The 16,167-nt window shown below is 49.8% G+C and overlaps 1 protein-coding gene across 9 annotated transcripts in view; it reads right to left on the reverse strand.

The window, feature by feature from the left end:
- MTRR (5-methyltetrahydrofolate-homocysteine methyltransferase reductase) overlaps window positions 1–16,167 on the reverse strand; it is a 30,964-nt gene that overhangs the window by 8,070 nt on the left and 6,727 nt on the right. For 6 of the 9 annotated variants that reach the window (XM_002721818.5, XM_070056849.1, XM_070056847.1 and 3 more), the window contains exons 5-11: window positions 13,784–14,162; window positions 10,604–10,726; window positions 9,139–9,292; window positions 8,356–8,444; window positions 5,836–6,016; window positions 3,012–3,054; window positions 1,685–1,871 (exon numbers count right to left, since the gene is read on the reverse strand). In XM_002721818.5, coding sequence (XP_002721864.2) covers window positions 1,685–1,871; window positions 3,012–3,054; window positions 5,836–6,016; window positions 8,356–8,444; window positions 9,139–9,292; window positions 10,604–10,726; window positions 13,784–14,162 — 1,156 coding nt within the window. The remainder of the gene's footprint in view (window positions 1–1,684; window positions 1,872–3,011; window positions 3,055–5,835; window positions 6,017–8,355; window positions 8,445–9,138; window positions 9,293–10,603; window positions 10,727–13,783; window positions 14,163–16,167) is intronic. The other 3 variants (XM_070056850.1, XM_051853409.2, XM_070056848.1) reach the window with 1 other exon arrangement.

Consider the following 16,167-nt stretch of genomic DNA (forward strand, 5'->3'; position numbering starts at 1 on the left):
CTCTCTTTTCTCTGTCACGCTGCCTTGTAACTGAATGAATAAACAGAAAAAAATAATAGTGATTGTTGGCTATGCCAGAGCTTGTTCTCAGCAGAGAAGAACAAGTACAAAAACCCAGACGTGAGAGCACATTTTCTGTGTCCTAGGACAGCAAGGAAGCCACACGATTGCTCAGCTTTTGCTACAGAAAATCCCAGATGGCTGATGCAACTGACTCAGGATCTGATTCTCCTTACTTAAAGGCTGCAGGCTGGCTACAGATCTGCCCCAGGGATGTCCTTCACCTGGATCCAAGGGGAAAGAGCCCAACCCACTCGTGCCTGTCCTCACAGCAGGACAGAGGGCGAGGCAAGTGCACACAGCATCAGACTGGGTGCACCTGCCTGGGTGTGGCTGGTGATGTCCCATCTTCTCACACAGCTGGCTTAACAAGGGGGCGGGGGAGGGTCCAGTGCTCTCACAGACAGACCCCTCCCACAGACAACACTGGGGCCGCAGGTGGGAGAGGTTGTGCGGCATCTGTAGAATACGCACCACGTAAAGCACAATGAGATTTAGATAGATTCCTTTCTGTCTGTATCTACTACAGACCCACTGCACAGTCAACTAAAACCTGTTAACGTGGGGAATGCAGGAAGGAGAACAGGGAGGGAAGAAGGACAGCCTGTGTGAAAGGCACCTGTGCTCATGCCTTAAACAGCCATCACTCTCTGCTGACCACCTGCTCTCTCTACAATCATAAAGCGACCTGCACGCTTATGTGAGCCTGTGGTGGTGTTGTCTTTGATAGAGAACAGCCTCTCGGGTCCCCACCGTTCTGCTAACACGCAATGAGCAAGTCTGTAAAGCACTTCTCTGTTCAGGTGGTGGACGGGGAAATCGCCAAGTTAGAGGGCAGTTCCCAGCAGCGGTTTTCCCTGAGGCCTCTTGGGTGTCCATCACAAGTCCACGTTACGCCTGAGGGCCACGACCTTTTCAACCCTAGTAACCTAAAGAAACCAAACTTGTCAAGACACTTCAAATGACATATGGAGAAAGACGACTCCAGGATAAAATCACTCCAAAGGGCAAGGAGGACAACCGTGAACTGCTCCCTGCGTATGCGGCTGAACACGGGGTTTGTGAAGTCCACGTACAAACGTGTCCACGATGTGTTCAGAAAATCAGAACTTGTGTTTTCCAGGTGTTTTAAGTGCTACACTAACATAATTTTTTTTCTAATTCAGATCCTGCAGGACAGGGAGATGACAAAAATAGAGAAAGAGGAACGGGGGAAACCCTGACACCCCAAACTGGAGAATGTGAAGTTAACCTTTGGCTGTCAGCACACTTGGGATCCGGCCTGAACATAAAATGTCACTGCCCTTACCATTCCTTGATCCCTACTGGATGGACTCCCCGCCCCGCCCTGGGCCAATGACCAGAATCCAGAGGATCCGTGTCCTTTGCCCTGAGTGGTGCAGGCAAGTGAGGAGAAGAGACTGTTCCAGAAAACCATGCATTATGCATTCAGGAAGATGCGGGCCAGCTCAAGGGTGAGTGAAAGCGAATGTTCTCTTCCCCTCCAGCAGAGATGTGAAAATTCACACACACACAGCCCAGGGCTCCTTCTCGGCAGCCTGATGCAGGATAAGCAGGCACAGCAGGATTTCAACGACGCTGCACGTGCTCGCTTCTGCAGTACCTGAGGGGCCAGGCCCTGCCCGCCGTCTGCATGTGCGTCTTGGGTGTTTGGCTGAAGAAATGAGGCGACCGCCGCAGCCAACCAGCCCGTGCATAAGCCCTTCCGCAAGACCACGGTCGTGGCGCTGGACACAAACTCCACAATGTTGAAGACAAAGTGCAGCTTCCCTGGGTGAAACAGACTGGAGCTGCAAAGACACACACAGGTGACACCACCGCTTCAAATCCCCCCGACCTCCACACGCCAGACTGCCTGCTTTGCGCCATCATCCGGGAACACTGCCAGGCTTATCTGCTTGCCCTGAGACTAGAAAAGGGTCTTCAGTCAACATCTGTAAGGCCTCGTTACCGTGTGAATGAACAGAAACAAGTCCTGACCAGGAGCCCACGTACTGTTAGGACGATAAAATCTGAAAGCAGATGAAGTACAAATATCCAGAAAGCTAAAACTTCTAAGTAAAACCACCTTGAAAAGACTGCTACAGAGGCCAGTGTCCTGGAGCAGTGGATCAGGCCACTGCCTGCCAGCATCCCATAGGGGTGCTGGACACAAACTCCACAACGTGGAGCACCCATAGGGGTGCTGGACACAAACTCCACAACGTGGAGCACCCATAGGGGTGCTGGACACAAACTCCACAACGTGGAGCACCCATAGGGGTGCTGGCTCGAGTCCCGGTTTTCCACTTTCTGATCCAACTCCCCGCTGATGTGCTTGGGAAAGCAGTGGAAGATGGCCCAAGTGGTTGGGCTCCTGAACCCACATGGGAGACCCAAATGCAGTTCCAGGCTCCTGGCTTTGGCCTGGCCCAGCCCTGGCTGTTGTGGACATTTGGGGAGTAACTAGTGCATGGAAGATCTCTCTCTTTCTTTCCCTCTTTCTACAACTGCCTTTCAAACAAATAAATCTTAAAAGCCAAAACATATCTCTGCCTGTTGTACTACACACTGAGTAACAAGAAGGAACGCACTGATGAGTGCTCACTCCCACAGGTGCACTTCTTGTATGATCACCGTGGAGGGGTACACAATGGAACCCTCCCTGGTGACAGAGGCCTAGCACACCAACACAGAAAACAGGTTGCCGCCCTGGAGACCCCCATGCCTGATGCAGGCAAAACTGAGCCCGGGGCCACAGGGAGCCTCTGAAGGTCCCACTCCTGAGTTCCTGGAGGGCAGGACCCTGTGCCTCATGCGTCCACACCTCATGACGCTCGTGTTCCACACGGCTGGTGAGCTTTCCCGCGTCATAAGCAGGAAGGATCTGAAGCCTGACCTGCCTAAGGTTTTGAGGAAAAGATGCTGTTATGTTAAAAAAATACACGTACCTTGCACATGAATATGGTCTGGGCTGTAGTTTAGGAAGATGTTCTAGAAAAAAAAAAAAAAAAATCATTAACTTTGCTGATACTGAAAATAACCTTATTATCAAAAATGCAAAAAAAAATTCAAAGCCTAAATTTAATTCTTAATTTCTTTTATTTGGAATATTCAAAATAACTAATATCCTAGCTTTAAATCATATTTTGGGGGCTAAGAAAATACGAACTTTCCTTCAACTCCTAAAGTTAGAGACCAGATAGAACACACTCCCTTATTCTGAAATCAGTATGTCCACCCACGCGCTGGTCTGTTAAACCAGAAGACGCTGCTGGAAGACTGGGAGCGCTGGCGATGCAGGCCGTGAAGAGCTCGCGGGTGAGCAGTTGTATCTATCACAACGCGCCGCAGGGGGCATGGGCGAGCGGCCGGCTGGGAGCTGACCACTCCTCCACGTGCACCATCACACGCGAGGAACGCGTCTGAGGCGGACTGCACAGGGGAGCGGCTTCTCCCTCACTGCTGGGGACGTGGACTGGGGCGCAGGTGATCGCCACAAGACACCACGAATAGGGTCCATGAAGACGCCTGTGGCTCCAGAAACTCTTCACATGTTTACGCTTACGTGCAGTTGTCCAGGGAGAAACGTCAGACATTTGAGTCCAAGCAAAGTCCTCAACTCCACAAGATCAAAGACCCCTATTTTAAGGATTACTGGGACTACTTGGGCTTGAAATATTTTTCCTTTTTAAATTTATAGAATTAATTTAAAATGTGGTGACATTTTCAAGCCCATTTTTCTACCATTTTCAGGAAGAGGAAAGAAAAAGGACACTACGAAATAAAAAGGATAAGAAATCAGGAACCGACCTGACAAAGGGAGTACCTTCACTGTCCTGGGCAGTGGAGGGACACTGCAGGCCCCGCCGTGCAAAGGAGACAGGCCTGGGATTGGCATCACCAGACACGCAGACGGTAAAGGTAACGCTCACCACCACAGGAACACAGAGAGCACAGACTCAAAAGCACAGGACAGCAGCGAATGTCTGAAAACCCAGGCGTTCTGAGTCACTGTCTGGTCCCTACTGACACGGTCAGGAGTTCTCAGAGTCACTGTCTGATCCTACTGACACGGTCAGGAGTTCTGAGTCACTGTGCGGCCCTACTGACACAGTCAGGAGTTCTCAGAGTCACTGCCCGGCCCTACTGACACAGTCAGGAGTTCTCAGAGTCACTGTGCGGCCCTATTGACACGGTCAGGCGTTCTCAAAGTCACTGTCTGGTCCTACTGACACAGTCAGGAGTTCTCAGAGTCAGGGTCCAGCCCTACTGACACGGTCAGGAGTTCTCAGAGTCACTGCCCGGCCCTACTGACACGGTCAGGAGTTCTCAGAGTCACTGTGCGGCCCTACTGACACGGTCAGGAGTTCTCAGAGTCACTGTCCGGCCCTACTGACACAGTCAGGCGTTCTCAGAGTCACTGTGCGGCCCTATTGACACGGTCAGGCGTTCTCAAAGTCACTGTCTGGTCCTACTGACACAGTCAGGAGTTCTCAGAGTCAGGGTCCAGCCCTACTGACACGGTCAGGAGTTCTCAGAGTCACTGCCCGGCCCTACTGACACGGTCAGGAGTTCTCAGAGTCACTGTCGGGCCCTACTGACATGGTCAGGCATTCTCAGAGTCACTGTGCGGCCCTACTGAGATGTCAGGAGTTCTCAGAGTCACTGTGCGACGCTACTGAGATGTCAGGAGTTCTCAGAGTCACTGTGCGGCCCTACTGAGATGTCAGGAGTTCTCAGAGTCACTGTCCGGCCCTACTGACATGGTCAGGAGTTCTCAGAGCCACTGTCTGGCCCTACTGACATGGTCAGGAGACACCCCTGTGCTGGAGGGAAGGAGCTTGGGTGCACTCTCACCTGCGGTTTCCCGGATTGCGAGCCCCAAGTGCATCGGCAGGGACAGGCGTCATGAGTCCCCCTTTGCTCTCAAAAGACTCTCAGGCCGGTGCCGCGGCTCACTAGGCTAATCCTCAGCCTGCGGCGCCAGCACACTGGGTTCTAGTCCCGGTCGGGGCACCGGATTCTGTCCTGGTTGCCCCTCTTCCAGGCCAGCTCTCTGCTGTGGCCCGGGAGTGCAGTGGAGGATGGCCCAGGTCCTTGGGCCCTGCACCCACATGGGATACCAGGAGAAGCATCTGGCTCCTGGCTTCGGATCAGCACGATGCACCGGCCGCAGCGGCCATTGGGGAGTGAACCAACAGAAAAGGAAGACCTTTCTCTCTGTCTCTCTCTCTCTCTCACTGTCTAACTCTGCCTGTCCAAAAATAAAAAAATTAAAAATAAGTAAATAAATAAAGACCCTCAGTCTGGACTTGCCCAGGCAGGGGCATTTCTGCGTTGCGCACACAGGGTGTGGGGGTGGTTAAACTGTCAATTACGTGCCACATTCACTATTTTTGAGAAAGATCATGTTTTTTCTTATAAAATTCACTTTTAGAAAAACAGATCAGCAAAATAACTTCTTGGAAAAAAAAAACAAGTACATTTTAAAAATGCTAAATTCTGAGCCGCAAAGAAAGGGAGAAGAGTGGATACACTAAGAGAAAATGATAGTGACACTGGAAGGAGAAAAACGAGAAATCAGAAAGCGTGCAGACGGACTCCTGGAGACGGCTCAGGTGTCACCGCACCAGTCTGTCACAGACCTCCCGCACTCAGCGTGACCCCACGACGTCTGCACAGGACTGCACGACATCCGTAAGGCTGCTGTCCCGCCAAGGACGCCTACCCGAGAGCACACAGAGTGGGGGTTCTGGGAAGGCAGCCGCTCACCGAGCACGAGGCCGAGCGGCGGCCGGCAGGACGGGAAGGCGACGAGGAGGTCCAGGAGGCAGGCGCTGGCGTCTCGGACGAGGCGGCTGTAATCGGCCGCTCCCTGTTTGCTGCACAGCTCCTGCAGCCTGCGCTTCTCAGCACCGTCGCTGGTGCAGTCCACGAGGGCTCGCAGAAACGCCTGGGCAAAGGAGGCTGCCGTAAGTGACACGTGCCCCGTGCTGACAACCGTGAGAGTGCTCGGTCTCTGCCTGGGACGTGCCCGATTCCCCAAGAAAAAGGGAGGCAGCCACGAGGAGCGCTGTCAGGAAAACAGAAGCTACCATCTGATTTGATGCCGCCCTGCTGGGAAAATCCTACAAAGCAGCAGCCCAAACTCCCGGACAAGACACCAGACTCGCTATAGCCACTGTCGGCTTCGATGCAGTCCAGACCTAGTCCTGTGTGGCACGTGCAGCTCAGGAACACAGCATTTTATTGTCATCCCTGTCAAATGCTGCATGAAATACTGATGGCTACGGCCACTTCTTATGCCACAGCTCACGACAGTCGTGTCCTGCGCTCCTGTAGCAGGGCCGAGGTCGCTGCTCCGGGGGTGGTCCCAGACCTCGCGGTGCTAACACAGGAAATGCCGCACTGCTGACAAGGCTGAGAAACATCACCACCGTGTACACTGCAGATATTTAAAATGGTAATTATACTTCGAGGAATTTATCTTGCAAAAACACTTCAAGTAAATATGTACCATATTAATACAGCCTTATAGCATATGTTCATGTTCACCTAGGCGGTTTCTAGAAATAGTGGACAACTGGAAACAACCAATCGCCCACAACTAAGTAAACCAATAAATTATGCTGCATCCACTAGATATTTTCAGTCTACCCATGCTGAAAGGGGTAAACACTTGCCTATTTTTAAGTAAAACAGAGAAGTTATAGAACAGTACAAAAAAGTGGTTTTCAAAAAAATTCTCAGAAAATGTATATTATGAAAACACTATCCATGGATTTTAAACTTTTTTGTACCAAAATAAACTTATCTTTTAATTCTGTTTTCCATGAACTTTTTGAAGTCACTTTGTATATCTTAAGATTCATTTTTTTTCTCAGCAAAAGAAAATGCAAACACTGAGATCAGGATTAGGGAACTTCCCTTCTTGGGTTACTTATTTCTGAATCCAGAATTTTTACAAGGAGCATATTGGTTTTGCAGGAAATCAAAATGAATATATATAAAATGTATATATATATATATATTCACACAAGCAAAAAAGTAAAAAATGTTAAATTTGAACCAAAGTTACGAATTTATTGCATTTAATCTAGAAGTTCTCATCACAATGCATCAACCCTAAATTTAATCAAATGATTTAATCAAATGATACCTACAGCTAAGCCTCTCTCTAAAGTAGTTTGCTTCCCAAAGACTAGAAATGCAATAAACACATGAATACAGCACTTTGTGGAAAGGGCAGCCTCATTTCAGTATCTTTGTACTCACCTCTTTTTTTTTTTTTTTTTTTTTGACAGGCAGAGTGGACAGTGAGAGAGACAGAAAGAGAGAGAGAGAAAGGTCTTCCTTTGCCGTTGGTTCACCCCACAATGGCTGCTGCGGCCGGTGCACCAAAGCCAGGAGCCAGGTGCTTCTCCTGGTCTCCCATGGGGTGCAGGCCCCAAGCACTTGGGCCATCCTCCACTGCACTCCTTGGCCACATCAGAGAGCTGCCCTGGAAGAGGGGCAACCGGGACAGAATCCAGTTCCCTGACCAGGACTAGAACCCGGTGTGCCGGTGCCGCAGGAGGAAGATTAGCCTATTGAGCCGCGGTGCCAGCCTCTTTGTACTCACTGACAACACCTCTTGGCCAGGAAAAAAGTGGAAAATTTTACCTTCTAACAGTCAACTGAGAAAAATAGTTAAGGGGGAAAAAAAAACAGTATTTTAAAAATATAGTTCTTAATATGATACTGACATCTAGTGGACCATTCCATCTCTAAATTCTTCTAAACAGCAGTATAACTAACCTACGAAAACCTTCAATTTTCCCCAAAGAAGTCTGCCTCACCAATAAGTAAGTATGCAGCACTACACAAAAGAGACCTAAGTAACTACAGGAGGTGGCAAGTGGGGTGGGGCCCTCAGCTCTCGCAGGCTTTCTGTCATCACAGAGAGATGGCAATGCGTAGCTGGGGAATGAAGGTTACCCGTGGAGAATTTCATCACTGTGTTAACTGCTATATAAAGTTAATGTCTAGTAAAAATAACACGAACAAAAATCCTATTTTTATAATCTCATTCTGCAGAAAACATAAATAATTTCAATGCAAGCCCAACATAAATATATTTGCCTATGCCAATTATAACGATACCACTCCTCCTCGGGAACTACTTTTCTAAACATGCTATGAAAAGCACATTCTGTTAAGACTGTCAAAGACAGATATCAGATCTAGTTAATGTAAGTCCTACACGAGCTAAGCGTATTTTAAAACAGTTATACAGAGAAGACAGAAGAATACCTTTTTAGGAACTGCTCGTATTTCAAGGCACCAGGTGAAAATGAACTGGAGTGAGCGGCTCTCGGGGACGTGCGGGGGCAAGGCAGCTCCTGTTCAGCAAGACAGGGAAAGGCTCACGACGTGGAAGGCATCGGGTGCCGTGCTTTCTCCCAAACCACACTCCTTGACATCACGCTGCTGTCACAGGGCAAGACGGTCTGTGGCAATGTACGGTCAGCAAAATGAAGACCGCAGAAAAGCCCCACCCAAAAGCAAGAGTCATAAATGCAAAGTAGGCAAAATGAAAGATAGGAAAATTATCTAAAATTGAGGAATTAAAAAACCCAAGATGGTAGTGCTCCATCAGAATTAGAGTATTGTTCTCAAAAAGAGTTTTAGGACTAACCGCAAGTTCAAGATTCTAGGCATACAGCACATATTTATATTTGAAAAAATAAATAGCATTTTAATTATGGAAAAAGCAATTACTTATATGTAACAAATAAGTAATGAGAACCAAGTGATGAGAAGGAAACATAACAGGAAAGGACTTTCTTTAATATTCTCACAGCTCCTTTCACCTGTCCCGTGCACAGGAGTCCAGTAAGCACAGAATCCACCAGCACCTTCAGCGTGAGGAATGCGGAAGGCAAGAGCCTGGTGACATCTGGGCTGCCTCTGCTCCCCCTGCTGGCCCCCAGGCAGGCCCCTACACCTGTGCAGGAATGGCCTGGCGCTCTCTGGCCTGCTGGCTGCAGACCACTGCCCCAGGACACCCAGGAAGTCCTAGCACCAGGGTGGTACCTTTCTTCTTGGTGTCTGCCTTAAGGCTCAAGAGCACACGGTGCTCTCTTTTGTCTGCGAGCTCCAGTCTTTCCAGCAGGTTCTGCACCTCAGGACCATTGTTGGGACAGACCACATTGAAGGCATCTCCAGGCTGATAAGAAAAATTTGTTTTCTAAAGAAGAACCAAAATGAAAGTTTTGGTTGAAGAGTTTAAGTTGTGGAGTAACGAAAACATACTCTCGTTGTATGACCATTTTAATATATGAACTCAGAAAATATATTTTTTTTTTGACAGGCAGTTAGACAGTGAGAGAGAGAGACAGAGAAAGGTCTTCCTTCCATTGGTTCACCCCCCAAATGGCCGCTATGGCTGGCGCTGCACAGATCTGCAGCCAGGAGCCAGGTGCTTCCTCCTGGTTTCCCATGCGGGTGCAGAGCCCAAGGACTTGGGCCATGCTCCACTGCCCTCCTGGGCCACAGCAGAGAGCTGGACTGGAAGAGGAGCAACCGGGACAAAACCGGCGCCCCAACCAAGACCAGAACCAGGAGTACCAGCGCCGCAGGTGGAGGATTAGCCTAGTGAGCCATGGTGCCGGCCCAGAAAATAATTTTAATATATGAACTCAAACAAAGCCAATATACATGTATCAGCAGTTACTCTGAAAATGAAATTCAGGTGTGACCCAGTATCCTGCCTTGTTTCACTGCATAGTTACAGAAGGGAAATCAGACCCTTCTTATTTTATGCAGAGTAAGGTACCACAGTGTTTTTCAAATTGTGGTGAAAATCCCTCTTACAACAACATGCACAGGTGTGCACACACACACACAATGACCACAAAAAAACTAACAAAAATCACCCACACTGATTTTCCATTTCCTTACTTTGTCCTTTCCCTTTGGTGAGAAACAGGGGTGGGAGAAGACATGTTACAATTTCCTTAATGAACATAAACATTACACTACGTGGCTTGGTCCTGGTCACGAGCACACACGTGCTGGAGAGAAAGCCACTCCCCAGATCAAGTCTATGTGCCAGGCCATGACCCCCGCAGCCTAGAGGGATGCATGCAGAGGCCAGGGCTCACGGTGGGAGCCCAGAGAGCCAGTGCTTAAGCCCGGAAACTATGCAAGTGTTTCTACACCATCAATTTTCTGGAGCGAACCCCTCATTTTTTCCATATTCTCTGAGGAAGCCATCTTGGCTCTGAGAAGCTGACCCGCACAGAACCGTCCAGTCTGAGCTCTGCCTGTTAACCAGCTGGCTGACCTACAGCTCTGCAAAGGCAGCAACTGCACCCTTGCAGCTGAATCACCTCCCGCCACCCATCTTACCCCCTCCCTGAAGTGGAAAGAACTCAGGCACGCGGAGGGGGACCAAGAACAGGACAGCCAGCTGTGCCGTCAGGGACTTCCAGCTTCTCCTGAGCGGGCGACCAAGCACCACGGGGATCAATGCTGGCAAAGAAACCGTGCAACTTACGGAGATGTCCAATTCTAGCAGCAGAGTGGTCTTCACCGCATCGTTCCTCGTGAGTTGAACGGCCTTTGAAATCGGAACTCGAAAAACTGGATCCGCTGAAGGCACAGACGACTGGCTCTCCTCCTTGAGAAACAAACGTGATGCAATGCAGGTGAATGTGATTTTCTATCGCACCATCCCCTCACTTAGTGACTATGCAAGCACTACGAAGCTTACAAAGCCCCTTGCTACTTGGCACTCCCTGCTAAGGTCAACAGGTTCAGACCCACGCATCTCATTTTTCACAAGAGAAGCTCATCTGTAGCCCACAGCCTGCTTATCAGACATTAGGAATTTCTGAAATACACGAAGACAAAAACAGCCCTACCACCTGAAGACCTAGCAGTCTCCTAATTTACCAGTGGTAAAGCCAAATACTGCAAATGCACACGCTTCTGGAAGGAGACCCTGAAGGAAACGACAGATGTTTGAGCCTGCAGCGTGGCTGTGTAGATGGTCACAGGAAGCCCAGGTGCTGGGGTGCGGTGTAGCAGCCTTCCACGGTGACGGAGATGTTCTCTGTGACCCAGGCGGCTCTGCATGTGCCTGCTGGGCACCTAGAATCTGGCCAGTTTGACAGGGAACTGAATTCTTCATTTTACTTAATGTTCATTCGTTCACATTTCAGCAGCTGCATGTGGCTAGGGGCTCCTGTCCTGGACAGCATAGGTCTGGGGAAACGCTGAAGAAATCCAATTCTTCGTATCGCCTCATCAATATGTTTAAAAATAGAAACCAGCTTTTTAACAAGTGGTGGATGACGAATTTCACAAGTGGCTAAATGGGAAAGCTGGGAGGGTCACGATGGGTTACCTGGGAGCCATAATGTGGGGGCCCTCAGCACCCCTGAGAGGCTGCCCTCAGCAAAGATGGCTGCACTGCCCTCAGCAAAGATGGCTGCAGGGTTGTTGGAAGTCAGCTCTCAGCACGCTGTGTTCCCGAGAGGATCCGCTCGGCACTTGCAGGTAAACACCTCGCCCCAGACCTGGCCTCCTCTCAGTCGCACCCACTCTGACGACTCCTCAGTGACACAACGGTGCAGCCCCTTCCACCAACTCAGAATTCTGAAGGCCCAACTAGCTCTGCAGACCCCAAGGGCCTTGGCTGGGGCCCCTGCTCAGACTGCATCCTGGCTCAGCTTCTCACGGGGCCCAGACCTGTTTCTGTTCCCCTCTTCTCCAGGGTGATGATCCAAGAGAACGTCCCAACACCTCCTAGTTTGAGTCCTGGGAAGCCATCCTGTGACAGTGGGCGCCCGAGTGGCCTGAGAAGGAAGCTAAATGGGCATCTCGAGCTGGATCACTCGACACCTGCTGACAGTGGGAATCCCCGAGGGATGGTGGCAGCCAGGCAGCAATGCACATGCTAGGGAGGACGGCAGCCCAGCAGAAGGCAGCACGTCAGACTGCGATATTTCAGCTGCTCAGGAACAACGGGGACAGCACACTGGGGCCACTGCCAAGCCTTACCGACACTCGAGAAACTGCAAAACGCGAAAGAAAGTGAGTAACCAAGCTCTACAGACTTAGTGTGGAGGCCAGCGGACATCCTAAGTGTCTGACAAAGAAGCCTCATCTGCAACCCGAGGAAGCTCAAGAAGCTGAGGCAAGAGTGGAGTCCTGGCAGTGGGCAGGAAATCTCAAAGCCTCAGATTCCCATTCTGAGCTCACATAAGCCCCCCCGTTATAGAGCAAGGATTCCCTTCCTGCAGGGAGCTCTGACCACAAGACGCCGGCCCTCCATCTACGCCCTCTCCTGGCTGCTGGGCCCGGGACCAGCATCAAGTCACAACACACTCAGCTGATAAAGAGCTGGGCCAGCCAAGGAAGGCAAAGTAAGTACAGGACAGCAAGCTGCCCGGGAGGAGCCAGGAGCCAGGAGAGTGAGCAGAGACAGAATGAAGATGTCCTGGAGCGAGGAGGCAGAACGTAAACGTGGGCCAGGGAGCTCTCTGACTCTGGAACACCCTCCCAGCACTCAGAGTTAAATTCCTCCCTGGCAGGAGCTCCCAGAGACCATGTGAGCATGCTGAGTAGCTTCCAGCAGCGAGGAGAGAGCAACAGCCACTCCAAGTGAGGCAGGAATGGCGGGGCTGCCACACCAGCACTTGGAGAAGGAAGGAAAAGGCTCCTAAGTTGGAGAGCAGATAAAGCATGCAGAGCCCCAAACCATCAGTGGGTGATGCTCTATGGGAGCACCAACGAGACATCGCCGCTGAGGCCGTCGGGACCATGCGGGTGAGAGGGCACCAGCATCCCTGGGGCGTTCAGGGTCAGCCTCCCCCAGGCTGGGGCCAACAGCAGTGGGAAGGCCGGACCCCCAGACAGTGGAGGGCAGGTGGGCACACCCTCCCACACCCTCCCAGTGAGTACAAAGTTCAGATGGGCAGGCAGGGAGACCGGCCCTTGGGATGGACCCTCAGCGATGGCTAAGAATATGCTGTCCCTAGGGTCAAAACCAACGGGCAGCTAACAAGGACGTTGGATCAATCCTTACAATGAAAAGAAACCAAGGAGAGAAGACAGGGAGGCTCCAGGCGACTGCCTCAATGAAAACTGAAGACCTCTGGGCCAGTATCGAGACACTGACCCTACTGCCTACACAGGGGCACATCCCTAGGAAGAGAGACTGTCACAGCACAGCGACTGCACTTGGAAATGACCCTGCCCTTCTAAGGAGTCCATGTACATGCTGGAACATTTTGGGGACTGTTACAAGAAGGTCCATGTTGACACTAGTACCCAGGGTCCCAAAGGGCCATCAGAGTCCACTTGGCAGCTCAGGGAGCAAATGGAGTCTTAGCTCAGGTCTGCCTCAGGGGGTTCACCAGGTCCTATGACCTCCAGAAGGTTCTCAGCAGCTGGCAAATGGCAAAGCCACACACTAGATTACCGGGCTGTAGGGAAAGAGCTATCACAGCGGGAAAGGCCTAGGGTAAGCCCCTGGATCTGACCCCACTTCCCCTGCCTCACCATGATGGAAAATGCAAAACAGTGCACTATCTCAGGAGGAAGGCGGTGGTAGGCAAGCCACAGCTTGCTGATGTCTGTTTTAACATAATTAATAGAAGCAAAAAGGGAAAGCAAACTTCCGTGATTCGATCGCATCACACAGCCCAAAGCACAAAGTCCAATCGCTCACCTTGCCGGCAGACTCCAGCAGATGCACCTGCAGGTATTCCGGGGGCGAAGCAGGAATATTGAGGGAGGCTTGAGAGAGCGGGGGCACAGAACGGGTGAGCGTAGCTTCCAAGCCTTCAATCAAAGCACCGGACTGAGCGCTGCTGACTGCGTTCTGTTTCGAACCCTCCGAGTCCCTTCCTCTTGAGTCATCTAATCTCAGATGCCGGACCTGAGATTCGATGTGTAACAGCTCTGGCTGCACCGGCTCTGTCCTTAAGGAGGCACTCGGGGCCTCTGGGAGAGCTCCACTCATCTCCTCTCGTCCTCTGCTGGACCCAAAGTGCTTGGTGAGGGCGGCCCAGAGCCCGGCGATCCACGGCTCAACCACGAGCTCTAAACTGGATGGCAATAAGAAAAGGAAGACATGAAAGCCTGAGTGCAGCCCTGGAACACAGAATATTGGGACAACGGCGGGGTCTGTGCTTTTCTCAGAGTGTTCTGTGCAACTGTCAGAACAGTGAACACGAAGACTGCTCAGAACACAAAACTGCCAACGATCGAGCTTTAAAAAGCAGGACATTCTGGGTTTATCAGTAGCACTGAAGCGACACAAAATATGAGCGTGAACACAGGTCAGAGAAACAAAGTGGGACGGGAAGACACTTCAGTAATAAGAGAAACGTCACTCCTCTTGACTCCTTAAAATAATCGGTTATCTTTATTTTTCAGAACCTACAATTTTAAATAGGGATGTTACACTGAGGCAGCTAACAACTTAAAACACTATTTAAACGCAACTTAAAACAGCTACTCTGATGTCACAGTCATTCTCCAACGGCATGCCCCATCTATTTCTGCCTGGCCACTTCACTGATCTTTTCCCCTTAGATTAAAATAGCACCAAAAAAAAAAAAAAAAATCACTGTAGGGCCGGTACCATGGCTCACTTGGTTAATCCTCCACCTGTGGCGCCGGCATCCCATATGGGCACTGGTTCTAGTCCCCCCTGCTCCTCTTCTGGTCCAGCTCTCTGCTGTGGCCCAGGTGCTTGGGAGACCAGGAAGAAGCACCTGGCTCCTGGCTTCAGATCAGCGCAGTTCCGGCCATAGTGGCCATTTAGGGAGTGAACCAACGGAAGGAAGACTTTTCTCTCTGTCTCTCTATAACTCTACCTGTCAAATAAATTTTTAAAAAAATCACTGTATATTAATGGCAAATCTTTTGGTTAAATAAACAGTCCAAACTTTTCAATCTTTTTTTTTTTTCCTAAAATTCCCCAGGTGGCTGACTGCAGGGAGAAAGAACAAACATTTCTTAGGGAAGCTGACTTAAGCATAAATACACTCCTCCAAAGTGGCGATCCACTTACCAGCAAAGTACTCAGGCACAGGGTTCCCTCCACCCCTGAGCAGAGAGTGTGGGTGAAGTGAGTGGGTAAGGAAGGCCATGTAGAGGGCTGGAAATCACAACTTCATCATGTTTAATCCCAACTCAAGGGAGCTACCTGTCAATGTCTAATTCATAAACCGAAATTGCCATGAAGAGCAGGACCACGTCACTGTCTCGTCAGAACTCACATGGTGCACAGATCAAAACGTGCTTCCTGACAGCAAGCTGACAGAATTATGTTTAAAAGATCTCCCTATTTCAGGCATGGAAAGCCAGGACACTCTGGGGGGAAAAAAAAAACAAAACAAAAAACAAAAAAAAAAACCCTAAATGAAAGATCTCTGCCAGTGAGATCCCAGTGGAAAGAACGGGTCATCAAAGAAGGAGGTACCTTTCTCTGAAGGGAGGAGAGAACTTCCACTTTGACTATGACCTTGTCTAAATAAGATAAGAGTCGGTGAACTCAAAAGGCTTCCATAGCCTTGGAAACTCATGACAAGAGCCTAGGGTGATTACTGAGGCCATAAACAAGAGTGTCAATTTGTTAAGTCAACAACAGGAGTCATAGTGCACTTGCTCCTCATGTAGGATCTTTGTCCTTAGTGTGCTGTACATTGAGATTGAATGCTATAACTAGTACTCAAACAGTATTTTTCACTTTATGTTTCTGTGTGGGAGCAAACTGTTGAAATCTTTACTTAATATATGCTAAACTGATCTTCTGTATATAAAGAGAAACGAAAATGAATCTTGCTGTGAATGGAAGGGGAGAGGGAGTGGATAAGGGGAGGGTTGCGGGTGGGAGGGACGTTATGGGGCGGAAGCCATTGTAATCCATAAGCTGTACTTTGGAAATTTATATTCATTAAATAAAAGTTTAAAAAAAAAAAGATCTCCCTATTTATCTATTGTCTATCTATCTATCTATCTGAGAGGTAGAAGGACAGACCAAGATGGAGATCTTCTACCTGCTGCTTCTTCCTCAAATGCCTAAAACAGACAGGTGAAGGGCTG

Source organism: Oryctolagus cuniculus, chromosome 14 (assembly GCF_964237555.1).
Source record: "Oryctolagus cuniculus chromosome 14, mOryCun1.1, whole genome shotgun sequence".
NCBI lineage: Eukaryota > Metazoa > Chordata > Mammalia > Lagomorpha > Leporidae > Oryctolagus > Oryctolagus cuniculus.